This window comes from Quercus lobata, chromosome 10, assembly GCF_001633185.2.
Source record: "Quercus lobata isolate SW786 chromosome 10, ValleyOak3.0 Primary Assembly, whole genome shotgun sequence".
NCBI classification, from domain to species: Eukaryota; Viridiplantae; Streptophyta; class Magnoliopsida; order Fagales; family Fagaceae; genus Quercus; species Quercus lobata.
In genome coordinates this window covers 53497605-53524473 of record NC_044913.1, presented here as the reverse complement: position 1 = coordinate 53524473, position 26869 = coordinate 53497605, and the positions used below count along the sequence as shown (strand labels likewise).

Genomic DNA, 26869 nt, shown 5'->3' with positions numbered 1-26869 from the left:
TTAGCAATGCAAAATAATAATAATAATAATAATTTGTCTATATCCTGCCGAACTTTAATACTATCTAATATCTATAACAATCTATATAAATCGAAAGCAGATTGACTTCTGATTGACCTTATGATATTATGTCACATCACTTTCAAGGTCTTTGCTAAAATATATGGTTTCATGTATAAACAAATACATAATAAATGTCTATAGCTACCATTTAAAAAAAAATCATACTTAGACAAAAAGAAAAGAGAGTAAATTAATCATATCAAGTTAAAATTTTCTATTCATTACATGGACTACTGACTAGTTTTAAATTAGTGTCAAGGAAACTATTTTGAAGAACCATCATCCACTATTATTTAACAAGACCCATCTCAAGAACCTTATAACTTAATTAATTGACATATCATGATATTTATAGTAGAGAGTCTAAATAAATCCAAGATTCAAATCTCACTCTATTATTTCTTGGAGCAATCTAAAATATATGGGGGATAAATGATTTTTTACATGATATAAACAATTAAATATAATGCAACATATCATATTAATATCTTTAGATTCCTCAAAATTTTAAATTTTAAGCAAAAAAATGATTCCTCTCATAATAAATTTTTTTATCAATTAATTGATTTAATACAAATTTTGAAAAAATTGTAACATTTAAATATAAATAAGCACATTATAGTTAAATTATTTATTAAAAAAAAAATTGAAGGAGGCCATGCCTACTCATCAACCCGAAAATAATGCTTCTTACTAATGTTTTCCATAAAGTTGTGGCCTGCAATCTGCATCCCTTTATTACTCTCTCCTATCAAAAAAGCCATACAACTATGGTCCAACTATGGTTCCAAATAGAATAAAAAAACCCTAATCCAAGAAGACTTATACAAGACAAGATTTGGTTCCAGATATGCTGGGTATTGGTTCTAGGATGAATTCATTACTGCTATTATCTGTTTAGTGATAAATTTTTTTTTTTTTTTTTTTTTTTTAAGTGTAAGGACGAAAAAAAAAAAAAAAAAAAAAAAAAAACTCATGCAAACAATAGGGACATATCAAATAATATTTTAGCATATACTTTTTATGTTTTAACATGGTAAAAGAGTCACATTTCGATAACCTTCACTAGATTTCATGCTGCCACTATCAACCATCGCTCAGCTAAGTTGTTGACCACCTCTGACCGTCGTTGGCCACCATTGTCCAACAACATTCGGTCATTTTTTTTCCTTTTGTATATTTCAATTTTCAAGTCTGTTTTCCTATTTGAAGATCCCAAGTCACACAAATAAACCCATCGATCATTCTTTTTTAGGTTTAATTTATGCAAAATTTGTCAACTCTCTCACGTGCTTCATTATCGTGTCATACTCTGCTAATATTCTTCAGGCCACCAATGTGACTATCCTTTAATCATAGCATCCGCTATTTGGCCATTGGTGCACCCTTTTGTAGGCCTTGTAGCCATCGTCATCACCATTTGCTTTCATCTCTAGCATTTTGCACAAGTTATTCTACATTGTGGCTAGCCTATTTTACAAACAATCTAGTCACTCATGGTCACATATACACGAGCTTGGATTTCAATTTCAATGCATCTTCAGGTTTTATCTTGAGTTTGAGAGATGATGTTGGCTGTAACATATGATGATGCCAAGATCATCAATCGAGATGATCGTCCAGTAGGATTGCTGACCAAGATCATCTAAAAGCCCTGCAAGAACAAATGAAAAGAGGGAACATGGTGTGGTGCCTACCACAGAGCCTCCGATGGTCAAGTCAGATAACTAAGAGAGGAAGGAGAGTTTGGATACCAAAATATCGAAGTTTCTGTATTAGAATTCCATACCTCTTTAGGACCTGAGATACTTGTATTTGTACCTGCTTCCTTTTCCTAGCCGTTGGAGGTGCTCTAATGGTGGTTTAAATGTGGTATTTGTAATGCTTCCTTGAGGAGTTAATGAAAGGATCTTCATCTCTCCAACAGTAAGGAAAGTTATTGTAGTTGTGTAATGTATTGCCATTATTTATGAATTGGTGGCCCTTCCTTCGTCCACTAGCTCCTCTCCTGGACGAGGAGGTTCCCCGAGGGAGTTATGCCGGCTCCATCAGCTACCCCCCTATTCCGAGGTCATTCAATTTGGAGACGGCTATAAGAATATGATAAGCCCACCCTTTTTTTTTCTTTTTAGCAGTTATGGCATTTGGGGTTCCGCCCCTTCGTGGTTATTACTTAATGGCGTCGTGTTATGTGTCATGGCCACATGTCACGCCAGGATCAGCTGAGGGGTTCTCGATTCCGATGAAACCTTTCAATTTTCCCATGCTTTTTGAGGCGCTCCCTTTTTAAACCCCTTGTGCTTTCTTTCTGTACTTACTTTTTCGAAATCCTAGTCCCTTCTGTGTTTATTGCTCTGATTCCCTAGCTCTTTTTGTGCTTATTGCTCCAATTTCCTAGCTTCTTTTGTGCTTATCCCTTGATTTCTCAGTTTCTCCTTCTTCTTTAGGTACGCCCCATTGTTTATTTTTTGTTCTTTCTTTCCTTTTAAAGTTTTATTTGCCTTCTTTTTCGCTTGTTTGGGTGAGTTTATAGGCTTTTCTAGTGGACATTGCCCACAGGTTGGGGTTTTCGCCTTAGGTGACAGTAGCCTAAATCTAGTGTTGGGTGATCTATACCCATTGTTATGTCAATCCTTGAGTTGATTTGAGTCGGTCCAAAGGATTCTAAGGAGGGAAAATATGGGTTCTGAAGTTAGATCTAGTGACTTAGAGGCCAGTTTGTCTTCTAGCGCCGATACGGGTGGGGTTGAGATGGATACAACCTATTTTCGTACCTTCGCCTTCCTTTCCTTTCGTCTTTGCTTCACCCCGATGCTTCCATGCCCTTAAGGAAGAGTGCTCTCTGAAGGAGGACACCTTCATTAGATTCCGGGATAGGTTACAATTTCCCAAGGAGACTAGGGTTCGTATTCCTAGAAAATGCGAGAAGTCTTGTGCTTTTGCCCATGGGGAGGTTTGCTTCTAAGAGGTTGCCTTCCTATGTGGCCTTAGGTTTCCTGTCCATCTGTTTATAATGGAGCTCCTTCATTACCTAAATATAGCCTTAGAACAACTTATGCCCAATTCGTGGAGAATCGTCATAAGTTATATGGTAATCTGGACGATCATAGTTGACGGTGATATGATCACATTAAACGAGTTCATCCATCTTTACCATCTGAAAGAGTCCAAAGAGTTTGGTTATTATGAGCTCGTGCCTTGGGATAGAAGGTCTCGACTCATCGTCGATTTGCCTTCGTCCTTCCGTTATTGGAAGTTTAGGTACTTCTTTGTGTCTGTTGGAAGACCCTTTCTGACAACTTCTGGGGGGATGTCCCTAGGCTGTTGCATCAATGGGAGACACCTCAACTCGGTACGTTTGCCTTGCATTTTTTCTTTCTTTTTGGTTTATCTTTTTACTTTGATCATCCCTTCTGACCTTGTGTGTGTGTTTTTTTTTTCTATTTTATAGTCAGAGATCGTCCAGAGTTGGAGAGCAGGTTTGAAGAGCGTGTTCGGGCAGCTGTTGTATACGTGAGCACCATTGACGATTTTGATGATCTAGTTGACCCCCGGACCTTAGCTCGTCACTGTTTGGGACTAGAGCCTACCCACTACGTTCTTCGTGCCATCCATCGAGAAGAAAAAAGTGAGTCACTTTAGGATGAAAGTAGATCTTCTATCCTTCCTTTTCTTTTCTCCTTTTCCTTTTCTTCTTTCATTTTTAACTTTCCGGTTGCTTCTCTTCTTTTTTGCAGAAATGACGACTAAGTTTAATCAATAATTTTACGCTCGGATCAAGGAAAAGAAAAACAAATCCCTCTCTAGCATTGGCCAGCGAAGGTTGAGGGTCGTTGAGAAAGAAAAAGAGAAAGAGGTGACAGAAAATGGTTCATCCACCCTTGCCTTGGACGAGGGATGTGTTGCATCCCCAGCCCTATCTATCAAGGAGATAACTCCTCATGCTAAGAAGCACAAGACATGCGACAAAGGCAAAGAGAAGATGGGGGCCAGTGTCTGGGCAGACGCTGAGACGGCTTTGGCTCGGGCTAATGAAGTTGTGACACCTGAGGAGCTGAAAGAAATTTCCGGCATTCCTTCTCATTAGATGGTGAATCGCCATGTCCATAAGCTCGTCCAAGTAACTTTCCTTCATTTCCTCTTTCTCTCTTTATATATATATATATATATATATATAGATAAGCACGAAGTATATCAGTTGTTCCTTACGCAATTTTGGATACCAGGAGTTGGGGGAGGTGATGCACATCAACACCAAATACTTGGCGAGTGAAGAGAAGGCTGTGATGGCCACTTCCAAGGTGGAGGCGTTGGAAGCTGAAACCTCAAGTTTGAGAAAGGATTTAATAGTGGCGATGGACGTCAATAATTCATCCAAGGAAAAGATGAAAGCTTTAACTGAGGAGCTGAATGTTGAGAGGTAGTTGGTGAAGCAAAGAGACGAGCAATTGGTGGTGGCTAACTAGAAAATGAAGAGCATCGTGGCTAAGGCCATCCATGCTTTTCAACTCACGAAGGAGTACAACGTCATCTTGTTTGGCTGGTATTTTAAGGGATTTGAGCTGTTAAGGAGATACTTGGTAAAGCATGGTCTAGAGACAGATTTGGAGGACCTGGATTTTGAGGCAATTGACAAGGAGATTGAGGCAGATGAGGCAGCGCAAGTTATTCAGGCTACTGCATCTACTTGCGAGGATTCTCTAGTGCCTGAGTAGGGTAGAAATGACGCTCCTGAAGCTTGATTCCCTTGTTCTATTTGCCTGCAAACTTTTTTTTTTTTTTTTTGGGTGCCTTGCCTGTTTTGGGGCTGTTGAACAATTTACCACTTGGTGCCTTGCCTCTTTTGGGGCTTTTGAACAAATTACAGCTTATATATATATATATATATATATATATATGCTTATTTCCCTTGTGTTTATGTTGCTTGCAAGTACTTTCTGTTTGCACCTTTTGCTTATGCTTTTCATCATCCATTGGGGACTCAGAGAATTTTTTGCTCAATTACGAATCTTGTCAATTTAACTAAGTGGATGACCTTCCTTCATCCTTGGGATCTATTCACCTTAGTTTTTGGCAGGAAGACTTACATCCCTCCGAGGAATCTCGTCCCTTGGGGACTTAGAAAAATATTTGCCCAATTATGAATTTTGTCATCTGCACTTCGTGGATGACCTTCCTTCGTCCATGGGATCTCTTCGCCTTGGCTTTTATTGGGACGATTTACATCCCCTTAGGGAATCTTATCGTCTTTTATCTGGACGTTGTACATCCTTTTAAGGAATCTTATCGTCTTTTTCTAGTTAAAATGATTTACATCCTTTGGAGGAATCTTATCATTTTAACTTGGTCAGAGTTTTTGCATCCAGATGGTGATTTCAGTTTGAACGTGAAAAAGATAGTCAGAATATGTTAATTGCTGAATAATACGTTTATTTGATTTGCATTAAAAAGTATAAGACAATGCTGACTGCTTACAAATGGACTACAATTCCTATTCATAATACCTCTTTAGATGTTCAACATTCCAAGGACGAGGTAACTTGTTCCCATCCGAATCTTCCAGGTGATAGCTTCCTCGCTGAGAATAGTGGACAACCATATAAGGTCTTTCCCATGCTGACCCTAACTTGCCTTGTGCTGGATCCTTCGTTACAAGTGTCACCTTTTGTAGAATGAGGTTTCCGATGTGGAACCTTTTAAGCTTTACTCTCCGGTTGTAGTACTCCGCCGTCTTCCACTGATACTTGGCCATTCTTTGAGAAGCTTGGTCTCTGACTTCATCCAAACAATCCAAGTTCAACTTCAATTGGTTGTCATTGCTGTGTTCGTCAAAAAATTCCATTTTAGGGCTAGTGAGCCCTATTTCGATGGGGATGACTGCTTTTATGCCATATGTCAGGTTGAAGGGTGTTTCTCTTATAGGGGTTCTTGTTGTAATTTTGTAAGCCCATAAAACACTAGGTAACTCTACGCGCCATGCTCCCTTTGCCCCGACTAATTGGGCCTTGATGATCTTCAACAATGTTTGATTCGTTACTTCAATCTGTCCATTGGCTTGAGGATGCCCCGGGGATGAATATTTGTTCTTGATGCCAAGGCTTGAGCAAAACAATCTGAATCCTTGACTATCGAACTGATGACTATTATCTGAGATGATCGTCTGCGAGATCCCGAACCTACACACAATATTTTTCCATACAAAAATTTGTACCTTTGCTTCTGTGTTCGTGGCTAGTGCTTCTGCCTCCACCCATTTTGTAAAGTAGTCAATAGCAACGAGTAAGAACATTACTTGCCTCTTTCCTTGTGGTAGAGGCCTCATGATGTTAATTCCCTATTGTGCAAATGGCCAAGGGGAAGTAATGGCCGTCATCTTCTCTCCTGGGACTCGCTGGATGTTCCTATACCTTTGGCAGCTGTCACACTTCTTTACAAAATCTGCTACGTCTTATTGCATTATGGGCTAGAAATAGCCTACCCTCATGATCTTTCTTGTGAGGGACTTTGCTCCCATGTGATCACCGCAAATGCCCCCATGAACTTCTTCCGGAACATACTTGGTTTCTTCTTCTTCAACACACCTCAAGTAAGGCTGTGAAAAGCCTCATTTGTAAAGCTCATCATTCAGCACCGTGAACCTAGCAGCCCGTTTCTGGATCTTCTTGGCTTCGTTAGGATTTGGTGGCAATCGTCCATCCTTAAGATAGGATAGGATTGGGCTTGTCCATCCTGCGCAAGTGTGCATCGAGAAGGTCTGAAATTCTTTGATGCTGGGAGAGTTCTGTTCTTCCAATTTCCAATCAGTCACCTTTGCCTAATGATCTGTTGACGCACTTCTAGCCACTTCGTCAGCTTCTGCATTTTAATCTCATGGGACCTGAGCAAACTCTACCCAACCAAACTTGCTTACCAATTGGTCTGTCAACTTGAGGTATCTCTGCATCCTTGTCTCCTTTGCTTCGAAATCTCCCTTGACTTGCCTTATGACGAGCTGTGAATCACTTCTTAGCAAAGCATTTTTAGCTCCAAGCACCTGGGCTATCCTCAGCCTCATCAGTATAGCCTCATACTCTGTTTCGTTGTTGGTTATGGGAAATTTAAGTTGATCTCCGTATTTCAAATGTCCCCATAGGGGGAAATGATGACAACGCCTGCTTTGCCTCTCTTCTGCATGGATGACCTGTCCGTATGGATCATCCAGAGTTCTTCCTAGTTGTCTTTATGTTTGGGGAAAGTGAATTCTGCTATGAAATCCACCAGCGCTTGGGCTTTTATGGCTGTTTTGGGTCGATATTCTATATCGAACTGACTAAGCTTGATGGCCCATTGTTCCATTCGTCCAGCGGCCTTAGGTTTATTCATTGCTTTCTTAATGGAAATCCCAAAGGTACATTTGGCCTGGTTCAACTTCATACTATCTTGAGTATGTTGAACGTCTCCTTGAGATCGTCTAGATTATTCTCCTTTTCTTTACTCTTGATGAGCATGCCATCTACATATACTTCTATTTTCCTTCCAATCTGCTTGCTGAACATCTGGTTTACCAATCTCTAGTACATGGCTCCCGTGTTCTTCAAACCAAAAGGCATGACCTTATAGCAAAAGAGCCCCTAACTGGTGATGAAGGCGGTCTTCTCTTTATCCTCTTCTGCCATCTGTATTTGGTTGTATCCATAGAAGGCATCCATAATGGTAAGAATGTTGTGCCCGGCTATCAAGTCCACAAGCTGGTTAATCCTGAGCAAAGGGAAGTTGTCCTTCGAGCAGGCATTATTTAAATCCGTGAAGTCGATGCACATTCTCCATTTACTATTTGCCTTTTTTACCATGATGACGTTGGCCAACCATTCAGGATAGTAGACTTCCCTGATGAAGTTAGGAACGAGCAACTTGTTCACCTCGTCCATGACTGCTTTGCTTCGTTCGAGAGCAAAAACTCTTCTTTGCTGGACAGGCTTCTTCTCAGGATCCACATTTAGGTGGTGTTGAATGATGTCCATCAGTATACCAGGCATATTTTCATGACTCCAAGTCAACACATCCAGGTTATCCTTCAAGAAGTTAATGAATTCTTTCTTTGTTTGTAGGTTTAGACTCGTCCCTAACTGGGTCATCTTTGTAGGATCTCCTTCGACCAACTTAACCGTCTCTAGTTTCTCGGCAATTTCTGGCATCTTTTCCTCAATTATCCATGTATGGTTTTCTTTTTATGCCAAAACTACTTGATAACATTCTCGCACCAGCACTTGATCTCCTCTTATTTCCTCAATATCCTGTTCTGTTGGGAACTTCACCTTTAGGTAATATGTGGAAGTGGTTGCTTTCCAATGATTGAGGTTAGGCCTTCCCATGATCACATTGTAGGACGAAGGTGAGTCTATTATCAAGAAGTTGTATTTATTGGTTACCTGGAAAGGTTACGACCCAACCATGACTGTCAGCGTTATTATTCCCCATGGGTACACTTTGTCTCCACTGAAACTGACAAGGGGAGATTCAAATGGACGAAGTCTCTTCGGGTCCACTTTTAACTGCTGGAAGGCAAAGAGGTAAATGATATCTGCCGAGCTCCCATTGTCTACTAAAACCCTTCTAGTATTGAATCTTTTCAATCATGAGCATAATAACCAATGGGTCGTCATGAGACTATTTCACTCCTCTGGCATCTTCTTCCAAGAATAGAATATCTTGGTCCGTCCGTCTTTGCTTCAGAGGTGGCATCCTATGAACACTATTTACCTACCTCTGGTATAACTTCCTAAGGGACTTAAATGATCCTCCTGTAGACAATCCTCCTGTGATCATCTTTATCTCCCTTACGGCACTTTGTGGACGGAGGGGTATATGGTCTTCGTCCCTCTGAGAGGCTTCGCATTGACTCTTGTTATCATCTCTGGATCTGTTGAAATCTCCTTTTTTTACAAATTTCTGCAACTTCCCTTCGTATGAGTTCTTCTATCTGCTCTTTCGGGTCCCTGTAGTCCTTTATGTAATGTTCGTGATCCTTGTGGAAATGGCAGTATTTTCTTTTGTCACGCATGTTGGGTGACGAGTGTAACGGTCTAGGCCATTTTAGGTAGTGTTCATCCTGAATCTGCACCAAAATTTGGTCAATGAGCATAACTAAAGGAGTAAATTTTACCATCTGAGGGTTTTTGTTATCCCTTTGTCTGTTTCCTTCAATATTCTGATGATCTGCCCGTTCCCTTTTTCATCCTCTTCGGTTGTCCTCCTTCTCTTTTCTCTTCTCCTTGGGCTTCTCTACCCCTTCTATTACTACCAGGGTGTCCTCAGCATTCATATACTTTTACGCCTTCAAGAGCATTTCTGCCATCGTTTTAGGAGGATTTTTCGCTAGAGAGACCACGAACTCCCTGGATTTCAATTGGGCTTTGAAGGTCGCCAGCTATACCTTATCATCTACCTCGTCCACCTCCAAAGTTTCTCGAGTAAAACGCATCACATACGACCTCAAGGTCTCTTTTTCTCCTTACTTAATGGTAAGCAAATGGTTTGCTAGCCTTTTTGGACGCTGCCCGCCGATAAAGTGACGGAGGAAAGAGTTGCCTAGCTGCTCGAAGTTGTCTATGGATGATGTCGGTAGCTTAGTGAACCACTCCCTGGTTGCTCCTTTGAGAGTAGTGGAGAAAGAACGACATAAGATCTCGTCAGGGGGTTGCTGAAGGCCCAAAGTTGTCTTGAAGGTGTTGAGGTGATCCAGGGGATCCTTCAAGCCATCAAACGGCTCAAGTTATGGTAGACGAAACTTCGAGGGCACTGGCCACTCTAGGATTGCCATGATGAAGGGCGAATTTGTCCTCCTGACCATTCTATCTAGACTTCGGTCTATTTTCTCCTTGATCGCATTCTACAACTCGTCCATCTCTTTTCTCATTTCCGGTCTGAGCTAGGTCCCTCTGGAGTAACTGGTTGTCGGCAGTCATCTCTCCTCTGGCTGTGTCCATCATCATCTCAGTTGTTCTCAAAACGATTGTTCTCTTGTAATAGTCACAACCTCATCTCTTGGTTCTGTCTAGTAAGCTTCTCCACACTGGCTGCGAGCGTTTGGATTTGTAGAGCTAATGCTGCAAGATCTTGGTTAGCGTTGGACTCCATCTGGACGTGTGAGTTGAATGGAAGTATGCCCTCGAACCTAGGTGCGAAGAAAGTCGTTCCCCACAGACAGTGCCAAACTGATGATGCCAAGATCGTCAATCGAGATGATCGTCTAGTAGGATTGCTAACCAAGATCGTCTAAAAGCCCTGCAAGAACAAATGAAAAGAGGGAAGATCAGTGTGGTGCTTGTCACAGAGCCTCTGATGGTCAAGTTAGATAATTGAGAGAGGAATGAGAGTTTTGATACCAAAATATTAGAGTTTTTGTATTAGAATTCCGTACCTCTTTAGGACCTGAGATACTTGTATATATACCTGCTTCCTTTTCTTGGAGGTGCTCTAATGGTGGTTTAAATGTGGTATTTGTAATGCTTCCTTGAGGTGTTAATGAGAAGATCTTCGTCTCTCCAACGATCAGGAGAGTTATTGCAGTTGTGTAACGTATTGCCATTATTTATGAACCGGTGGCCCTTCCTTCGTCCAATGGATTTGGGTAAAGACGGAGATTAATGGAATGGTTCCTTCGTCCACTAGCTCCTCTCCTAGATGAGAAGGTTCCCCAAGGAAGTTGTGCCAAGTCCATTAACATACATATTACATTTAGCATAAGTTGATATCCTTGATTTGTTAAAACCAAATAACATTATTTGTTATTGGGTTTACAATGGTGGTGATGGCAGTGTTCTTCTAGTTGTTGCAGTAGAGATTGGTTGTGGGACTTTTTTTTGTTTTTTTGGTTGAAGTTATTTTAGTAGGTTGTATTCTAAAAATAAAATCTAGAATGTTAAGTATATTATAAAATTGTATGATATAATAGATAAAGTGACTTTTTAGATAATAAAATAGTATATTTTTCACAATTTTGGATGTTAATGCTTTAATGGCATGTCTCAGAGAAAGTTTGATAATGACCTTAATTAATTAGTACTTGCCCACTAGGTTAATTACTGTACCTTAGTCAATGCCGACGCATGCGGTAGTCCATTTGTACGAGATAATGTCCATAAATGATCTTTAAAGAAAACCAAATTTTTCAGGGAGGCAAAATTCATGGCCATAGAGAAGCTAACACCGAGTAGTGAAAATGACCGTCCAATTGGGAGAGTTAGTATATCTTTCCAGGGGGAGCAGGAGAGCGTGGGTATAAAACTGTTGGGATAGCAGCTCTATATATTATGTTACTATTTCTAGTCATTTCAACCAAAAAAAAAAAAAATGGTGAATATAAATTATAATACTCTTTATTTTCTTTATTTATATGCCCATTGAAACTATGGGCTATACAATGAGAGATAATTCTCTTCTTTGGAGTAGGGTGCAAGTGAAACTTGAACCCAATTTTACCAACGAGGCTAGTTGGCATTAATTATTAACATCAAATCCATATATCAAATCTAAACAAGCATTGGTACTTAAAAGAACACAAATGGTGCTCCTAGGCTCCTAGCAAGTGAGATTATCGCCTGGAGCAACACCAAGTTGGTTACAATATTGAGTGTAGTACTGGACACGTGCTTGGACAGCACCGGAGTTTCCACCATTGCATTCAATGGCACCATTGATGGCTCGAATGGTTGCACCAAAACCTTGGCTTACAACTGGACGAACATTGGTCATCCAAAACCACAAGGCGGTCTTAAAAGAAACAGTCACGTCTGTAGCAACAGTTTCAGGAGAGTTTAATAAGTCGATTCCAAGGCTAGTTCCAGCTGCCCCGTAATTGTAATTCCATGTTAGCTGAAGTGGTCCACGGCCAAAGTATTTTTTGTTAGGGTTGCATGGATACTGTGTGTTGGTCTCGTCACAGTAGTCTTGTGAGGCACCATTGATCTCCTCTATGTAGCAAAAATCTGCCCAAAGATAAACATTAATTTTGTGTTACCTTTCGGGTTAACTTGTGTATTTAATTGTGTGTAATGTATTATATATTATTTTTTTAATTAATTAATTATAAAATGTAGAGAATGATGATTTGAACCATAGTTATTCTTATAAAAGAAATCAAAAAAATTACCACTCATCTACAAGGATTTTGGTGTATACTATATATTATGCAATTCAATAGTTCATCAAAAAAAATATTATGCAATTCAATTATAACCTAAATGCAAAATAATTATCATCTAACTTATAACAAAATTATAAAAACATAACCAAAAGAGTATTATTGTAATTAATATTATAGATTAGATATAGTAGTTAGTTACTTAATTTGACATTAACTAAATTGGATATTGTGGGTGTTTTGTGGCATGCACCTTATTGTATACGTTAGTATGCGTATGATATGTAACAGATTAATTAAAATATATGTTAGATCTTACGTCCAGTCTCATGAGTAACATGAGCAAAGAAAGCTGCAATTTCACGCTTGGAATCATCTGCAGAACCGAGATTTCCAAATTGATTATACGAATTGAGAGCATCAAGAAAACCTGCTCTTGTGTAGAAGTTCTTTCCTGCACAGCTTGCATCAGCCTGATTAATTATCCCATTAAAGAAATCTTGGGTCACAATATCAGCTACAGAACCACCATTAGTAGTAGGTGTAGTAGGTGTAGTAGGTGATCCAGAAGTACAAGGACCTTCTTTGCAGCCCGGGCCACAGTAGTCATTGCCGGTGCCACAATAGCCGAATTGGCTGCAACATAGGTTTGCTGCACAACCACAATTTTGACCCTTCACATATCCAGGCACAAATCCGGCTAGGATTCCGACTAGAACAAGGGTTAGTAGATTCTTTTTCACACTAAGTGCGACCATCTTGGGAAGTTTTGTATGTGGATAAAGAATGAAAAAGATAATGTGTGATGAAAAACAAGATTGGGCATTTGATATTTATAGTGCAATATGTGGTGCAAAAACTCTATGGATGGAGTTCTTACTTTCAATTTGATAATGGCGATTTCAAGATGGCGTATACGGTATGGATCTTGCTGTTCAAATTTGACTTTGTCAACAGGACAAGTACCGGTCAATGTGCCGTTCTTGAATAAGGTAATCGTGCATTTTTTCTGTTCTTGTAGAGGCTGCTTATGACTGTTATACCAAAATTCTAATCATTATCCAAGTAATATTAGACTTTAAATGTGGAAAATTTTGCAACCAAAATTGCCAAATTGCATTCTTCCAAGAGTAAAGGGTTACTGGTTCAGCAAAAGATTGGTAATTTATATGTTCATTTTTTAAACCAAATGCTAAACTACGGAAACAAACTACACATAATTACATGTTTTGAACAAGCTATTCTACTCCTCAAGGTGTTGAAAATTTTTCAGTATAATACATATTTAAGGATTTCGTCTACTCTAGTCACAAGCCCACCAAGTTAGTTGGCCTTGCTTGTTACGTAATCAAGTTGCCCAAACATTCATGAACAATTAAGCAAGCCGTATAAAAAATTAAATGAGAACTATGAGACTATTTCTTTTACTAGATGAATTTATCTTCTTTTTTGAAATATATTTCTTAAGGAATGATTTGTTTAGCACTAGCATTAACCTAAGTAGGCTTAAGGCTTAAGTGTATGGCAAAATCACACCACACGTAGCCAGTGTATGCAGTTTTTGCTATAAATTAAACTAGATAAATCTTCCACCATAACCAAAACTAAGATTAATTATAAAATTTAACCCATGACTTAGGACACGTTTGGTACATTGTAATGATTATTACATGGAAATATGAATAAGTATTACAAGGAATATATTAAGTTGGAATGTAATAAGTATTACTATTCATTAGTTTGGTGACCATTTAAGAATAGAATCCTGAATATGCATTCATAATTTAGTAGAGTATAAAAAGAATATGTAATTAAATCATTTTTAAGTCAAATTTCCTAGAATACACTTATTTTAGGGTGTTCAAAATGAAGCTAATAATTAACAAGAAGGAAAATTTATTTTCTTTCCTTTTGAAGATGTGGCAACTAATGGCTTTTTAGGTAATTTTTTTAAAAGTTATTACATAAAGTGAAGGAATATATATTCAGTACTTTTGATAAGGAATAGTTATTCCTCATTTTGAAGAGTAGCTATTCATAAGGAATAACTATTCATTGTAATAAAAATATAATCAAACAACCAAATAGTTATGCCATAGGAATATCTATTACATTACAGTGTCTATTACAGTCTACCAAACATGCCCTTAGTCATATTAGTATATTACCAATATCAAGTTGTTAAAATTATAGTAGTCGATCTTTATTAAGTTGAACCGGATCAATTAATTTAGCGACTTTTTCTTTGATGGTTTCTTATTGCCTTCATGCTGCAGATAACTCCTGCATACTTCCTTGGAACAAAATATAGTTAAATTTATCTTCTTTTTTAATATTTCTTTATTATTTTTTTTTTTAATGAATGAATTGAATGAATGATTCGTTTAGCCCTAGCATTAAACTAAGTATGCTTAAGGCTTAAGTGTAGGGCAGAATCACACCACATTTAGCCAGTGTTTTTCTATAAATTAAACTGGATAAATCTTCCACCATGATTTGCGCTTCCAAATTAAGGAAGCGATCCGATTTTGCAAGGTCAAGCGTATCTGCTTTGACTCCCAATTAGTCCAACTTTCTAGCTTTGGAGTCTTGACAACTTGCCAAACCTGAACTCTTTTCATCTAGAAAGCTATTAAACTCCTTTCAGAAAAACATCACTGGTGGTGCACAGACTTAATAAATGCCTATAACTACCATAATTATAAATTTCATGCTTAGACAAATAATAATAGTAATAAAAAAACAAGAGGGAAAAATCATATTAAGTTAAATTTTTATCTGCATTGCAACCATAAATTAATGTGAAACTCACATAAAAATAAATAAATAAATTATTGTAAAACTATTTTAAAAACCACCATCCACTATGTTATTGAGTACTATTTAAGTTAGTTTATATTCATATGCATTCTTTTATAAATTATTAAACAAGACTCACATCAAATTCATATGCATTCTTTTATAAATTATTAAACAAGACTCACATCAAGAACATTATTACTCAATTGGTTGACATTTCTAATATTTCCAATGGAGATATTTAGGATTCAAAAATCCTCCTCTACTCTTTCTTGGAGCAAACGAGTAAAGATAAGGGGGATAAATAATTTTATATGATATAAATAAAATGCAACATCATATACACAATTAAATTCCTCAAAATTTAACAGCAACAAATGATTCCTCTCCTAATTTTATTAATTAATTGATTTAATTCAAATTTTAAAATAGTTTTAAAAGTTAATTATAAATAACCACATTATAGTTATGATTAAAAAATGAAAGCCATGCATAGCCAATGAGTCCTAAGACTATCACCAGGAGATTTTTAGTTCAGCAACCTGTAATGCCTCTTTCAAAGGTTTTCCACAAAGTCGTGGTCAACCTTAAATACCTTTAACAAGAGGGATAATTTAATTAGAATTGATTCCAAACAAGGACAAAGTATATTTAATTCAGAATAGTCATGGAATGGTAATATTGTTGTCCTCAGGTTTAGTCCGAGATAGGGGTTATAGGTAGTTTCTCCATCTAGAAAAAATCCATCCTTCAAACCAAAGGCTTCTTGGCTTTATATAATCAATCAAGATGTATCCGAACCCTACATTTGGAGGGTTAGGATTGGATTTTCCTGATACTTGTTCCATCAGGGCCTTACTAGAAGGTTTTTACACTGAGGTATAAGCTGCGTGGAATAGTGGATACTGTTCATAAGCCATGTTTCTCATTAATGCGGCTAGCTAAGTGGTTGCAATGCATTTAATGCGGAGGGGATGGTTGCTTTATCCCTCCTCTTTCCTTTCTTCTTTGTTCAATGCCAAGTAACTCTTTTCACCTTCAGTCTGCATCCAACTTCCTTTAGCTTTGGTTCTTGGCTTGCTGAGAGTAAGTTAGTGTCCTCGAAGTCCTCGTCTACTATAGTCTTTCTGCCTTTGCACAAGGTCACTAGTATTTTTCCAAGGACATTTTGCTAAATTTTCCCGAGGTTTGCTTCCTCAGTACTGTCCTTAATCACTTTATTTGTATTCTTTGATCCTCGTCCCCTCACAATATATATATATATATATATATATATATATATATATATGTTCTCTCATTTAAAATGATAAAAGAGAAGTTAGTTTTTAATTAAAACAAGTCAATGTTATTTACTATGGACATATATTCGATTTACTTGAATATTCTTGGACAATGTTTTTTTACGTAAATAAAACTAGTTATTCTGAAATATATATATATATATATATATATACTACATTTTTTAAAATTTAAACCTAGTTTATCAAAATTCATAAAAAATAAATTGTGCTGAATAATGTAAAAAACCTCGCTATCAACGCCTAAAGTTCTGCTTCTAAGGAACTTGTACATTTTGGATACATGCATGTATGCATTTGATATGAGCACGCGTATTAACCCCCGTAACTCATGCGGCAGCAAGACCTTGTAGTTAGTTCCTATATATTGACATTGAAAATTACTTGTCAATGACGTAAGTCATAAAATACAAATAAAGGAAGAATCAAAAACCCTAATCGAAGAAGACTTTAGTACATTACAAGAGATGGTTTCAAATACACTGGGTATCGGTTCCATGATGAAGTTATGACTACTATTATCTGTTTAGTTATAAAATCCAAAAAATTTACAGTATAAAGACGAAAGCAAAATTCATGCAAACTATAAGGATAGATCAAACATTACTTTAGTATTTACTTTTGTAATCCTTATGTTTTAACATGGTATTAGAGTCACTTTTCTATGGTCTTCACTAGCTTTCAAGCTGCCACTACCAATTATCACTTGGTTAAATTGTTGACCACCTTTGACCATTGCCGGAAGCAATTGTCCAAAACCTTTCGATCACTGTTTTTATCCTAACATGAAACTATTCCTCTTTATTTATTTATTTATTTATTTTTGTTTAGATTCCGATATTCAAGTCTATTTTCCAATTTGAAGAACCCAAGTCACACAACTTAACCCATCAATCATTCTTTTTGGGTTTAATTTATGCAAAATTTATCAACTCACTCATGTGCTTCATCACAATGCCATCCTCTACTAATATTCCTCAAGCCACTAGTTTAACCATCCTCTGATCATAGCATCCACTATTTGGTCATTGGTGCACCCTTTTGTAGGCCCTTGTAGCCATCTTCTACATTCAATCGTCATCACTATTTGCTGCCATCTTTAGCATTTTGCACAAGTTATTCTACATTGTGGCTAGCTTATTTTACAACTAATCCAGTCACTCATGGTCATCTTCAAGGCATCTTCATGAGACTAGATTTCAATCTCAAGGCATCATTAGGTTCTATATTGAGTTTGAGAGGGGATGTTGGTAGGTTATACATATCACATTTAGTATAAGTTGATATCCTTGTTTTGTTAAAGCCAAAGAACATTTTTGTCCTTGAGTTTAGTCCAACCAAGGAATTCTCCTAATTTAATGTTCCTATATGTATCCTACTTAGAGTTCACTATAAAACAACAATTTTTAATAAGAAGGATTTTGTCGCTAAGAATTTTATGTTGTGGACGTAGGTCATCAAACCAAATCACATATCTCTTCTTACACCTGCTCTCTCCTTGTCTCTCTACATCTTTTATTTTTACATGTAGGATTAAGAAATGGTTCATACATGGAAACGTGATCTCATGGATTACAAGTGAAAAAAAAAAAAAAAAAATTTGTAAGGGGTTCCTAATTGAATTCGGTTAATAATAGTTAAAATTGTCAAGCATCATCTGTGTTAGAACTTCATTCCTTCTTCCATGTGTTTGTGTGTGTTCGTTTCTCCCTCCAAGCATTAATTGTGCAATTATTCAAAAAGTTAATATCATAGCCAACAGACAACTTTCTTTTTCCGAAGTGCTGCAATAGTTTGTGAAAAAAGATTACTCCTTTATGATTCTTTTTTTTATTTTTTGATAGAACTCCTTTATGACTCTTGATATGGCATGTGTTAGAAAATACTTTATCATACCTTCATAAACTCAATTTAAAAATAATAATAAAAAATTGACCAATGTTTTGTCCTTTCTTATTCTCTGTTTTATGGGGTTGTAATATATCTGATTCAATGTGTTTTCTCATATCACTTTTTCTCAAGGTTTTCAAACCTGGACCGTTCATTGAACCATAAAAAAAAAAAAAAAAAGATTCAAGGTTTTTGAGGTCGAACCGAGGTCAGATCAAGGTCGAATCGTGATGACGTCATACTTAATTTAATAATTATTTTAAATAAAAATAAAAACATTAAATTAATAAAAATAGAAAAATTAACTGAAAAAGTATAATTTAATATAGAGATATATCTTTCAAATATTTTTTATATCATAATTTTTACAAGACAAATAAGAAATGTCAAATCTTAAGCAAATATAAATAAAGTGTATCTTTATTTATTTACATCGTAATCAGTAAAACTTGTGATAATAGTAATAATAATGATAATAATAATAATATAATAATTATTATAATATAAGAATGAGAAGGACACTTACCTCAAATAAAATAAAATATTTAAATTATCTAATAATTTAAAAATTAAAATAATTATTTAATAATTTATAATTATAAGTATGAGTATATCTATTTCCAAAAACAAAAACTTTAAATATTATAGCAATACTAGTATTATTATAATATTTCACACAACTTTTACTACAACTGGTTATATGATAAGTTGTGAGTGAAAAAAATTGTGGATGCATATGAGTTTATATTTTTATCACTCACAACTTATGACAAAAATTGTTAAAAATATTATAATATTAGCATTATTCTAAATATAAATTTGTTGCAATACTATAGCAATCTAGCAATACACGTACATTATGTCACATCACGTTGGGCTCAAAGGCCAAAGCTAAAAGGAAGTAATGGTTCATCAAAAAAAAGAAAAAAAAGAAAAGAAAAGGAAGTAATGGAGAGCTTTCACGTGGAGAGCTCATCTTTTATTCAAAATTTAAAAGCTTTCATCATTTTCAATGCTAGGCAACAAGTGTCTGTGTACTGTAGACACGTGGAGAGCTTAGGAAGCTTTCAATATTTCCAATGCTAGGCAACTTTCAAGTGTCCATGTCAGTGTAGTCAAGTCATAACAAATACAAAGAAAGGGAAAGTGAGAAACCAGACCACATACATAACAAAGTTCAACAAAAAATAAAAAATAAAGAGGGAGACGGACAGAGAAGAAAAAGAAAAAAAGAAAAAAAAAAGAAGAAGCAGAAGAAGAAGAAGAAGCAGTTGCTTCATGGCGCCACCCTTGCTTCGCCGTTGTCTTCTTACTTTTCTCCTTTTCTGTGTTTTTTTATTTTTTTATTTTAGGTCCAAATTCAATGGGTTGCTTCATGGCGCCACCCCATCTTCGTCGTCCTTTTCTACCTTTTCTCCTTTTCTGTGTTTCTTTTTTTTTTTGGGTTCAAATTCAATGGGAAGTAGGGAAACGTGAGAAGCGGTCTAATCACGGTTCTCAGAACCGTGAGGTCTGACCGTGGTTCGCACAAGTCCCTACTTTTTTCCCATAGAACGGTTCTTGAGGCTAAAAGAACCGCAAAAAAGAACAATTTGAGGTTTTCCCGGTTGGACCGTATGGTCCGGTCCAAGTTTCAAAACCTTGCTTTTTCTTAAATAAACATGCTTCATGTATAACCTTTCAAATGGGTGTGTGTATATAAATCCAATGGAGGAAATATATTATTTTGCTTCACCAGTACGTGGCCTTTTTCCAAATAATATACTTACAATTAAACCAAAAAAAAAAAAATCCTAATTAATCAATTGAAATACAGACAACACACTGATGATAATCATGCATGACCTTTTCTTAGACCAAAAGATGCTAAAATTTTATTATCTCCCAACCTAACCTCTTCGACACTTTTGTGATCCTTTTTTTTCCGGTATTTAAAAGACATTATAAGCCAACCCTAAATGGGATTTTTTAGAGGTTTTTAGAGAGAAAAGAGTGCATCTTATGCCTCCAATTGTAGATCTATGGTTTTTGTATCCAAAACTCTCTAAAGTCTTTTATCAGCTATGATCACCTAAGAAAACTAATGAAACAAACCGTTTCAAGGAAAAAACCTAAGGAGGATTTTACCTAGTTATCCTCAAGGTAAACAAATCCACTAATAGAGAATTGAAATTTTTACAATAAGATTTAACTCTAAATCTATTGTTACCTTCAGTAGTAACTTGCTGACACGACCACGTGCAAGCTCCAAAACCACGGATTCTTCTCTCTTGGATTTACAGTACATAAGCTCCCATGCTTATGACTTTGAGATCTCACTCAAAGGTTTAGCAATGTAAACTCTCCAATTTGTGATTTCAAGACCACATTTGAAGGTTTAAATCATCAATTATGTATGATCCGATCACAGCAACTTCAAATCTACAGGTTCTAATGGTATGAGAATGAATTCTGGTAGTGACTTTGAAAGAGGAAGGCAAAATACCTTTTAAATCTCACAAGAGCACCTCCAAATTCTTCTTAAAACGTGCCTTAGGATTTCCTTTAAATCCTATGTGAAATAGATATGAAACCATAATCACTTAATGGGCTTAATGAGCAGTGGGCCAAAATTAAAATCTACAAAATTTGCATCTCAATCAGTCAAACCATAGTCTCGATCGGTCAAACCTAGCATGTTTCGAATTCTTCTTTTTGTAGCTTGTATTTTTTTGTGTCCTAACTTGTTATACCTTGAGTAATGTCTAATAAATCCTATAGACTCTAAGATTTATACATAGACAAATTTGTGTTCATGGTTTGCCAATTGTTCTAAACTTTTAGAATCTAACAATCTCTCCTTTTGGCAATCCGTGACAAAACTTATATACAAAATGAAATGCTCAAATACAAGAATAGCCCCATTACAATAAATTGCCCAAATACATCACAAATCCCAATCTAAGACTTCTAACCTAAAAGTTACAAGAAGAGGCAGAAGGTCTTGATCAGAATGTACTTGTCTTTCCTAAAACACTCACAAGAGTACATCAATGCATGTGTGGAAATAATGATAGATAAACAACAAATAACAAATATGCAATAACAACAAATAACAAACATGTAAAATAACTCTCCTCCTAAGTTTGATACATAAAAAAATAAATAAAAACTTTTATTTTCTCCCCATTTCAAAAACAATTTCATCTCCCCCTAAATAAAAACAGTTTAAAAATCTTTTAAACAAGATTTCCCAAATTTCATCAATTTCTCCCCCTTTTTGTCATGTATTGACAAAGACAACCCAATAAGGAGGTAGACAGTAAGCATGCACAACAGAAGATAAGAGAAAATAAAGAACCAAGAGAACACAAAAGAATTCAGCTCTATAGAAAATAGAAGCAACTCACCTTATGAAGAGCACAGATTTTAAAAACAGCTTTCTCCCCCTATAAAACACAACAAGTTTGGGAAAACACAATTTTGGGGAAAATTTAGGAGGTGGGGAAAACAAATCCACACATAAGTTGAGGATACACATGAATACAAATATTCTCTCTTTCAATATATGCAAACTTGAGACTATGTGACCCAAAACAAAATATTTTTGTTTGTTTGTTTAGACCCATAAACAAATGCATGTAAACATTCTAGGCACAATCATGCAATGTGTTTTAGAGAAAATATTTACACATGTATTATCCATCATATCTCAAAAATATTTCCAATTGTCAGCAGTTCACACATCAAGAAAAAATAGCTTTTACTAAAGTGTATAGAACTCAAAAATTAATCAATCAATTTTTAAATCAAGTTGAGTACCCAATTAAGCAAAGTGTATACGTGTTGTGTATGAAAATAATAAGAGATATGACTGTAAAAATGCAAGATGGATAAATAAAATAATGGAATGCATGTGAATCCTATCACAAAATGATGCATGAAAAAAGAGATTGGTTAAGAATCTAAAAATTGAAAATTTTCCAATTTCAATCGATCAAGCATTGATTAGACATCGATCAAATCAGGCAAAGAGTTTTTGGTTTAAAGCCTGAACAATTTCGATCAATCAAGGGAGATCTTTGATGGTGAACTAAAAAACGGACCATCTCCAGTTCGTCCATAGAGTCGTCCAAGACCATAAGGGTCGTCCATGACCAGAGAGGTCGTCCATGACCAGAGGGGTCGTCCAAGACCAAAAGGGTCGTCCAAGACCCAGAAGGTCGTTCGGGTCATCCAAGACCCGGAAAGTCATCAAGACCAGAATGGTCGTCCAAGACCAGAATGGTCGTCCAAGACCATAAGGGTCGTCCATGACCAGAAAGGTCGTCCATGACAAGAGGGATCGTCCAAGACAAGAAGGGTCGTCCAAGACCAGAATGGTCGTCCAAGACCATAAGGGTCACCCAAGACCATAAGGGTCGTCCATGACCAGAAAGGTCGTCCAAGACCAGAGAGGTCGTCCAAGACCAGAGAGGTCGTCCAAGACCAGAAAGGTCGTCCAAGACCAGAAAGGTCGTCCAAGACCAGAGAGGTCGTCCAAGACCAGAGAGGTCGTCCAAGACCAGAATAGTCGTCCAAGACCAGAATGGTCGTCCAAGACCAAAGGGTCGTCCATGACCAGAAAGGTCGTCCAAGACCAGAGAGGTCGTCCATGACCAGAGGGGTCGTCCAAGACCAGAAGGGTCGTCCAAGACCCGGAAGGTCGTCCAAGACCAGAATGGTCGTCCAAGACCATAAGGGTCGTCCATGACCAAAAGGGTCGTCCAAGACCAAAAGGGTCGTCCAAGACCACAAGGGTCGTCCAAGACCAAAAAGGTCATCCAAGACCACAAGGGTCGTCCAAGACCAAAAAGGTCGTCCAAGACCAGAAAGGTCGTCCATGACCAGAGAGGTCGTCCAAGACCAGAAAGGTCGTCCACGACCAGAAGGGTCGTCCAGGACCGGAAAGGTCATCCAAGACCATAAGGGTCGTCTAGCTCACGAAGTGACCTAGACGATCTCCCAACACTTAGGAAAAATTCCGAAGATGGATTTGTCTACACCAGCTTGTAATTCAGACCACGCGTTACTATTTTATCTTCTTCATCGCTATGGCAGTTATAGAAGATAAGACTTCTTATTCTAACTGCTATAGCGGTTGTGGGAGTTGAGTCTGAATCTTCGGAATCTCCATGAATATTGGGGCGGTTACTAAACAAGTAACCGCTATAAGGCCTACTATATAAAGACTCATCCATGCAAAATAAGGGGGAGTTTTTTCACTATTACATAAAAGTTGGGAATTCCTGAGTTTCCAAAACAAAAAGACTAACTTAAGCATCGGAGGGTTCTTGGCCGGTTCACCCCGGTCACCTTTGATCTTGTGTTTCTTTCTTTTCAGGCCTTCCAAGCAACCATTAGCCCATTGAAGCTCGGAGCATTCAGCCTACTGATTTTCTGTGCATCATCAATCTTCAATTGGTCGAAACAATGAAAATTTTTAAAACTTAAAAATCTGGAAATTTTTTGTAGAAAAACAACTTGAAAGCAATTTTTATGACTTAATGCAGATGAACATTATCTAGAAAAGTTTTAAAAACATGATGCCTTTTAAATATCAAAACCAATCAAGAAGTTACAAATAAAGATTTTAAACTTCTAAACACATTTTTCTTCAAATTCCCAAACAAAACAAAAATTTGCATTTACACATCAATTCATATGCAATTAAAGATGACCAGATTAGTCAACACATAATCATACGTACAGAATTTAGCAAAGATTTTTGTGTAGTGTGTGCAACTAGTAATTGTACAAAGTACAGAAAGGATGATATATAGATAGTAATCAAACAAATTTTCTACATCATCAATTACATTAGTTTGAAAGTGACTATCACCTAAAGAGTTAGATCATATAACTCTCACATCTCTTAGAAAACACGCTCACAATCAGGTAAAAGCATTTTGATTCTTTTTGCTTTTTCTTTTTCTTTTGATTTTTTAAAAAAATTTCTTTTAAGCACAATCAAAGATATCATGCATGGGCATATAGGAAATAGAAAAGAATTACCCTTCTTAAACATTTTTTTTTTAAATAACACCTTGTTTAATCTTGCTGTGCAAGTGCTACACCTTACTGAGCACAACTTTTATAATTTGCACACAGATGTTCATAATTGGCGAGTAACAGTGGTGAGATGATTATTTATGCCTTTCTCCTAGGATTTCTAGTCCTTATAATTAAAAGAATATGACATCAAAATCAAGAGCATATGTTTAAAGACTATAAATAACTCACGCAGTTAAGCACGACATAGCACAAACTAGCAAAGTGTAGAAAAAATAGCTCATCAAAGCTAAACAAAGGTACATAGTCATAAATGCAAATTTCATAGGCCAGCATTAATTACACACTTGGTGATGTGTAATACAAAAAAATAAATAAAAAATAAAAAATAAATAAAAATCTTTTTGTGTTTTTAAAATTTTTATGACCAAAAACCAAAAGGCACACATTATGCTAAATGAAAAAAATGCAAATACAATGCATGATAGTACTCAACTAAGCTATAGAGAATACATAAACAAGAAATATCAATTTCTTAATTAGCCCTCGAGTACATGTACAAACTAGTACATACTCATACAAAATAAAAAAATAGCTCATGCACTCAGTTATGCAACACATACTTTCTATGTTTCTCCACAATATCAAGCATGTTCTAAATCAAGAAAGAGATATTATAATTCATGTAATCCTCAAGAAAAAAATAAAGCAAGACACAAAATAAAATATTTTTATATTTTTGAAAATTTTCAATGTTTTTGGATTTTTTTTTTTAAATAAACAAAACAACCTAAGAAAATAAAACAACCAAAAACTATAAGAAAACATGTCCATAAATAATTTAAAGAATTAAATCAGGGACTGGTAAACAACACTCAGCTTAGTGAATAATTTCTCACCCATATAGCACGAGTCTTTAGCTTTGTTGGTGAAGAACCATGAGAAGCAAAGTGTATTTGAGAGATTACAAACTTCTTCTGAGACAGACAGAAATCTTGCAATTTCCTTTCACAAGCCAACGAGTTTAAATTTTTCAAAAACATATGAAACAATTTATCAAGACTTGTAGCAATGGAAATATCATCATATATCCTAGATTGAAACACAGAATACTTAAGTTTCAATTTATGACAGTTAGGACAAATGTGACCGGAAACACCACAAAAGTGACAAACTTAACAAATTTAGGAACATTAGTATTTCTAACAATAGATCTAGTCTTAGATTTTGATTTTTGCCTCAACAGTGAACAATTTGGTTTAATGTGACCAACAACGCCACAAAGATGACAAGTAGGCACAAAAACTGTTTTTTTTTTTTTTTTTTTTTCCCTCTAACAGGAGGTTTAGACATAGGTTTAGAAACTTCAGCATCTACATCAAAACTTTTACACCTTTGTCTAACCTAGCAAAATACGCATTTTCTTTATGATTCCTCTTGAAAGGAGGTTGAAAATTTTTGTCTTTAGGCTTAAGAGAAACTATAATAGAATTGTCATCAACAATAGGCTTAGTACTAGTCAAATTTTCAAGTTTAACTTTAGACTCAGCTAATTCTTATTCCAAACTTTTCATCTTTTCATCTTAAGAGGAAAATTGATTTCTCAAAAATTCATTCTTTTTATAAGATTCACCTAATCTCACAATCAAATCCTCTTTTTCAAGATTAGCCAATTTTAACTCTTCTTTGAATTTCTTAGCAATTTTCATAGATTTAAATAGTTCCCTATGGAGAGTTTCATAGGCATCAATAAGATCAACAGAAATATTAGTCTCTTCTTTATTCAAATTTTCACAAATATGAGCAAAAAGACACTTAAAATTATCAATGACTGAAGGGATTAAGGATTTCACTCAGGACATTAATCCAATCAGAGTGAAACTGCTCTAATACCACTTGTTTGTTTGTTTAAACCCCATAAAACAGATTGTTTAATGAATTAGTCAAGTGTTTACTTAGGTTAATTATGAGATCTAGGTTAAACAACAATATATGAATTCATGCACAGTAGAAAAGAAAATAACACAGATATGATCAACCAGAAAAACCAATGAAATGAACCGTTTCAAGGTAAAAAACCTAGGGAGGATTTGACCTATCTATCCTCAAGGTGAACAAATCCACTAATAGAGAATTGAAGTTTTTACATTAAGATTTAACCATAAATCTATTTTCAGCTCTAGTAGTAACTTACTAACACAACCACATGCAAGCTCCAAATCTATGCACTCTTCTCTCTTGAATTTGCAGCACACAAGTTCCTACTCTTATGACTTTGAGATCTCACTCAAAGGTTTAGCAACACAAACTCTCTAGTTTGTGACTTCAATACCACATTTGAAGGTTTAAATTATTAGGACATATGTGATTAAATGTTAGGAACATATGTCAAATTAGAATTGGCTAATCCTTTGACAAAATGCACTTCACTTGTAATTAGGTAGATCTAGGATGTGTTTAATGCTTCAAGGAACAAAGTTTCAAGATTAAGTGTTGAAACCATGCAAGTCTCTCCAAGAAACAAGTGAAGAAGTGCTGGATTTTAAGACTCGACAGCTAATATCTATCAAGGTTTAAAAAGCTGTTGAAGCCTAATGCTCGACAACTAGCTTAACAGATAAGCTATCTATCGAGATTTATGAAGTTCAGTTTTTCAGAACTTATTTCA

General features: G+C 36.1%; 1 protein-coding gene across 1 annotated transcript; it reads right to left on the bottom strand.

Moving 5' to 3' along the window:
- Positions 1–11398: 11398 nt before the first annotated feature.
- On the bottom strand, positions 11399–13067 carry LOC115963323 (endochitinase EP3-like). Its single transcript, XM_031082290.1, has 2 exons — positions 12504–13067; positions 11399–12029 (listed from the first exon to the last, which is right to left on the bottom strand). The coding sequence occupies exons 1-2, from the start codon at positions 12940–12942 to the stop codon at positions 11623–11625; spliced, it is 846 nt and encodes a 281-aa protein (XP_030938150.1). The 5' UTR covers positions 12943–13067; the 3' UTR covers positions 11399–11622.
- Between the last annotated feature and the right edge of the window lie 13802 nt (positions 13068–26869).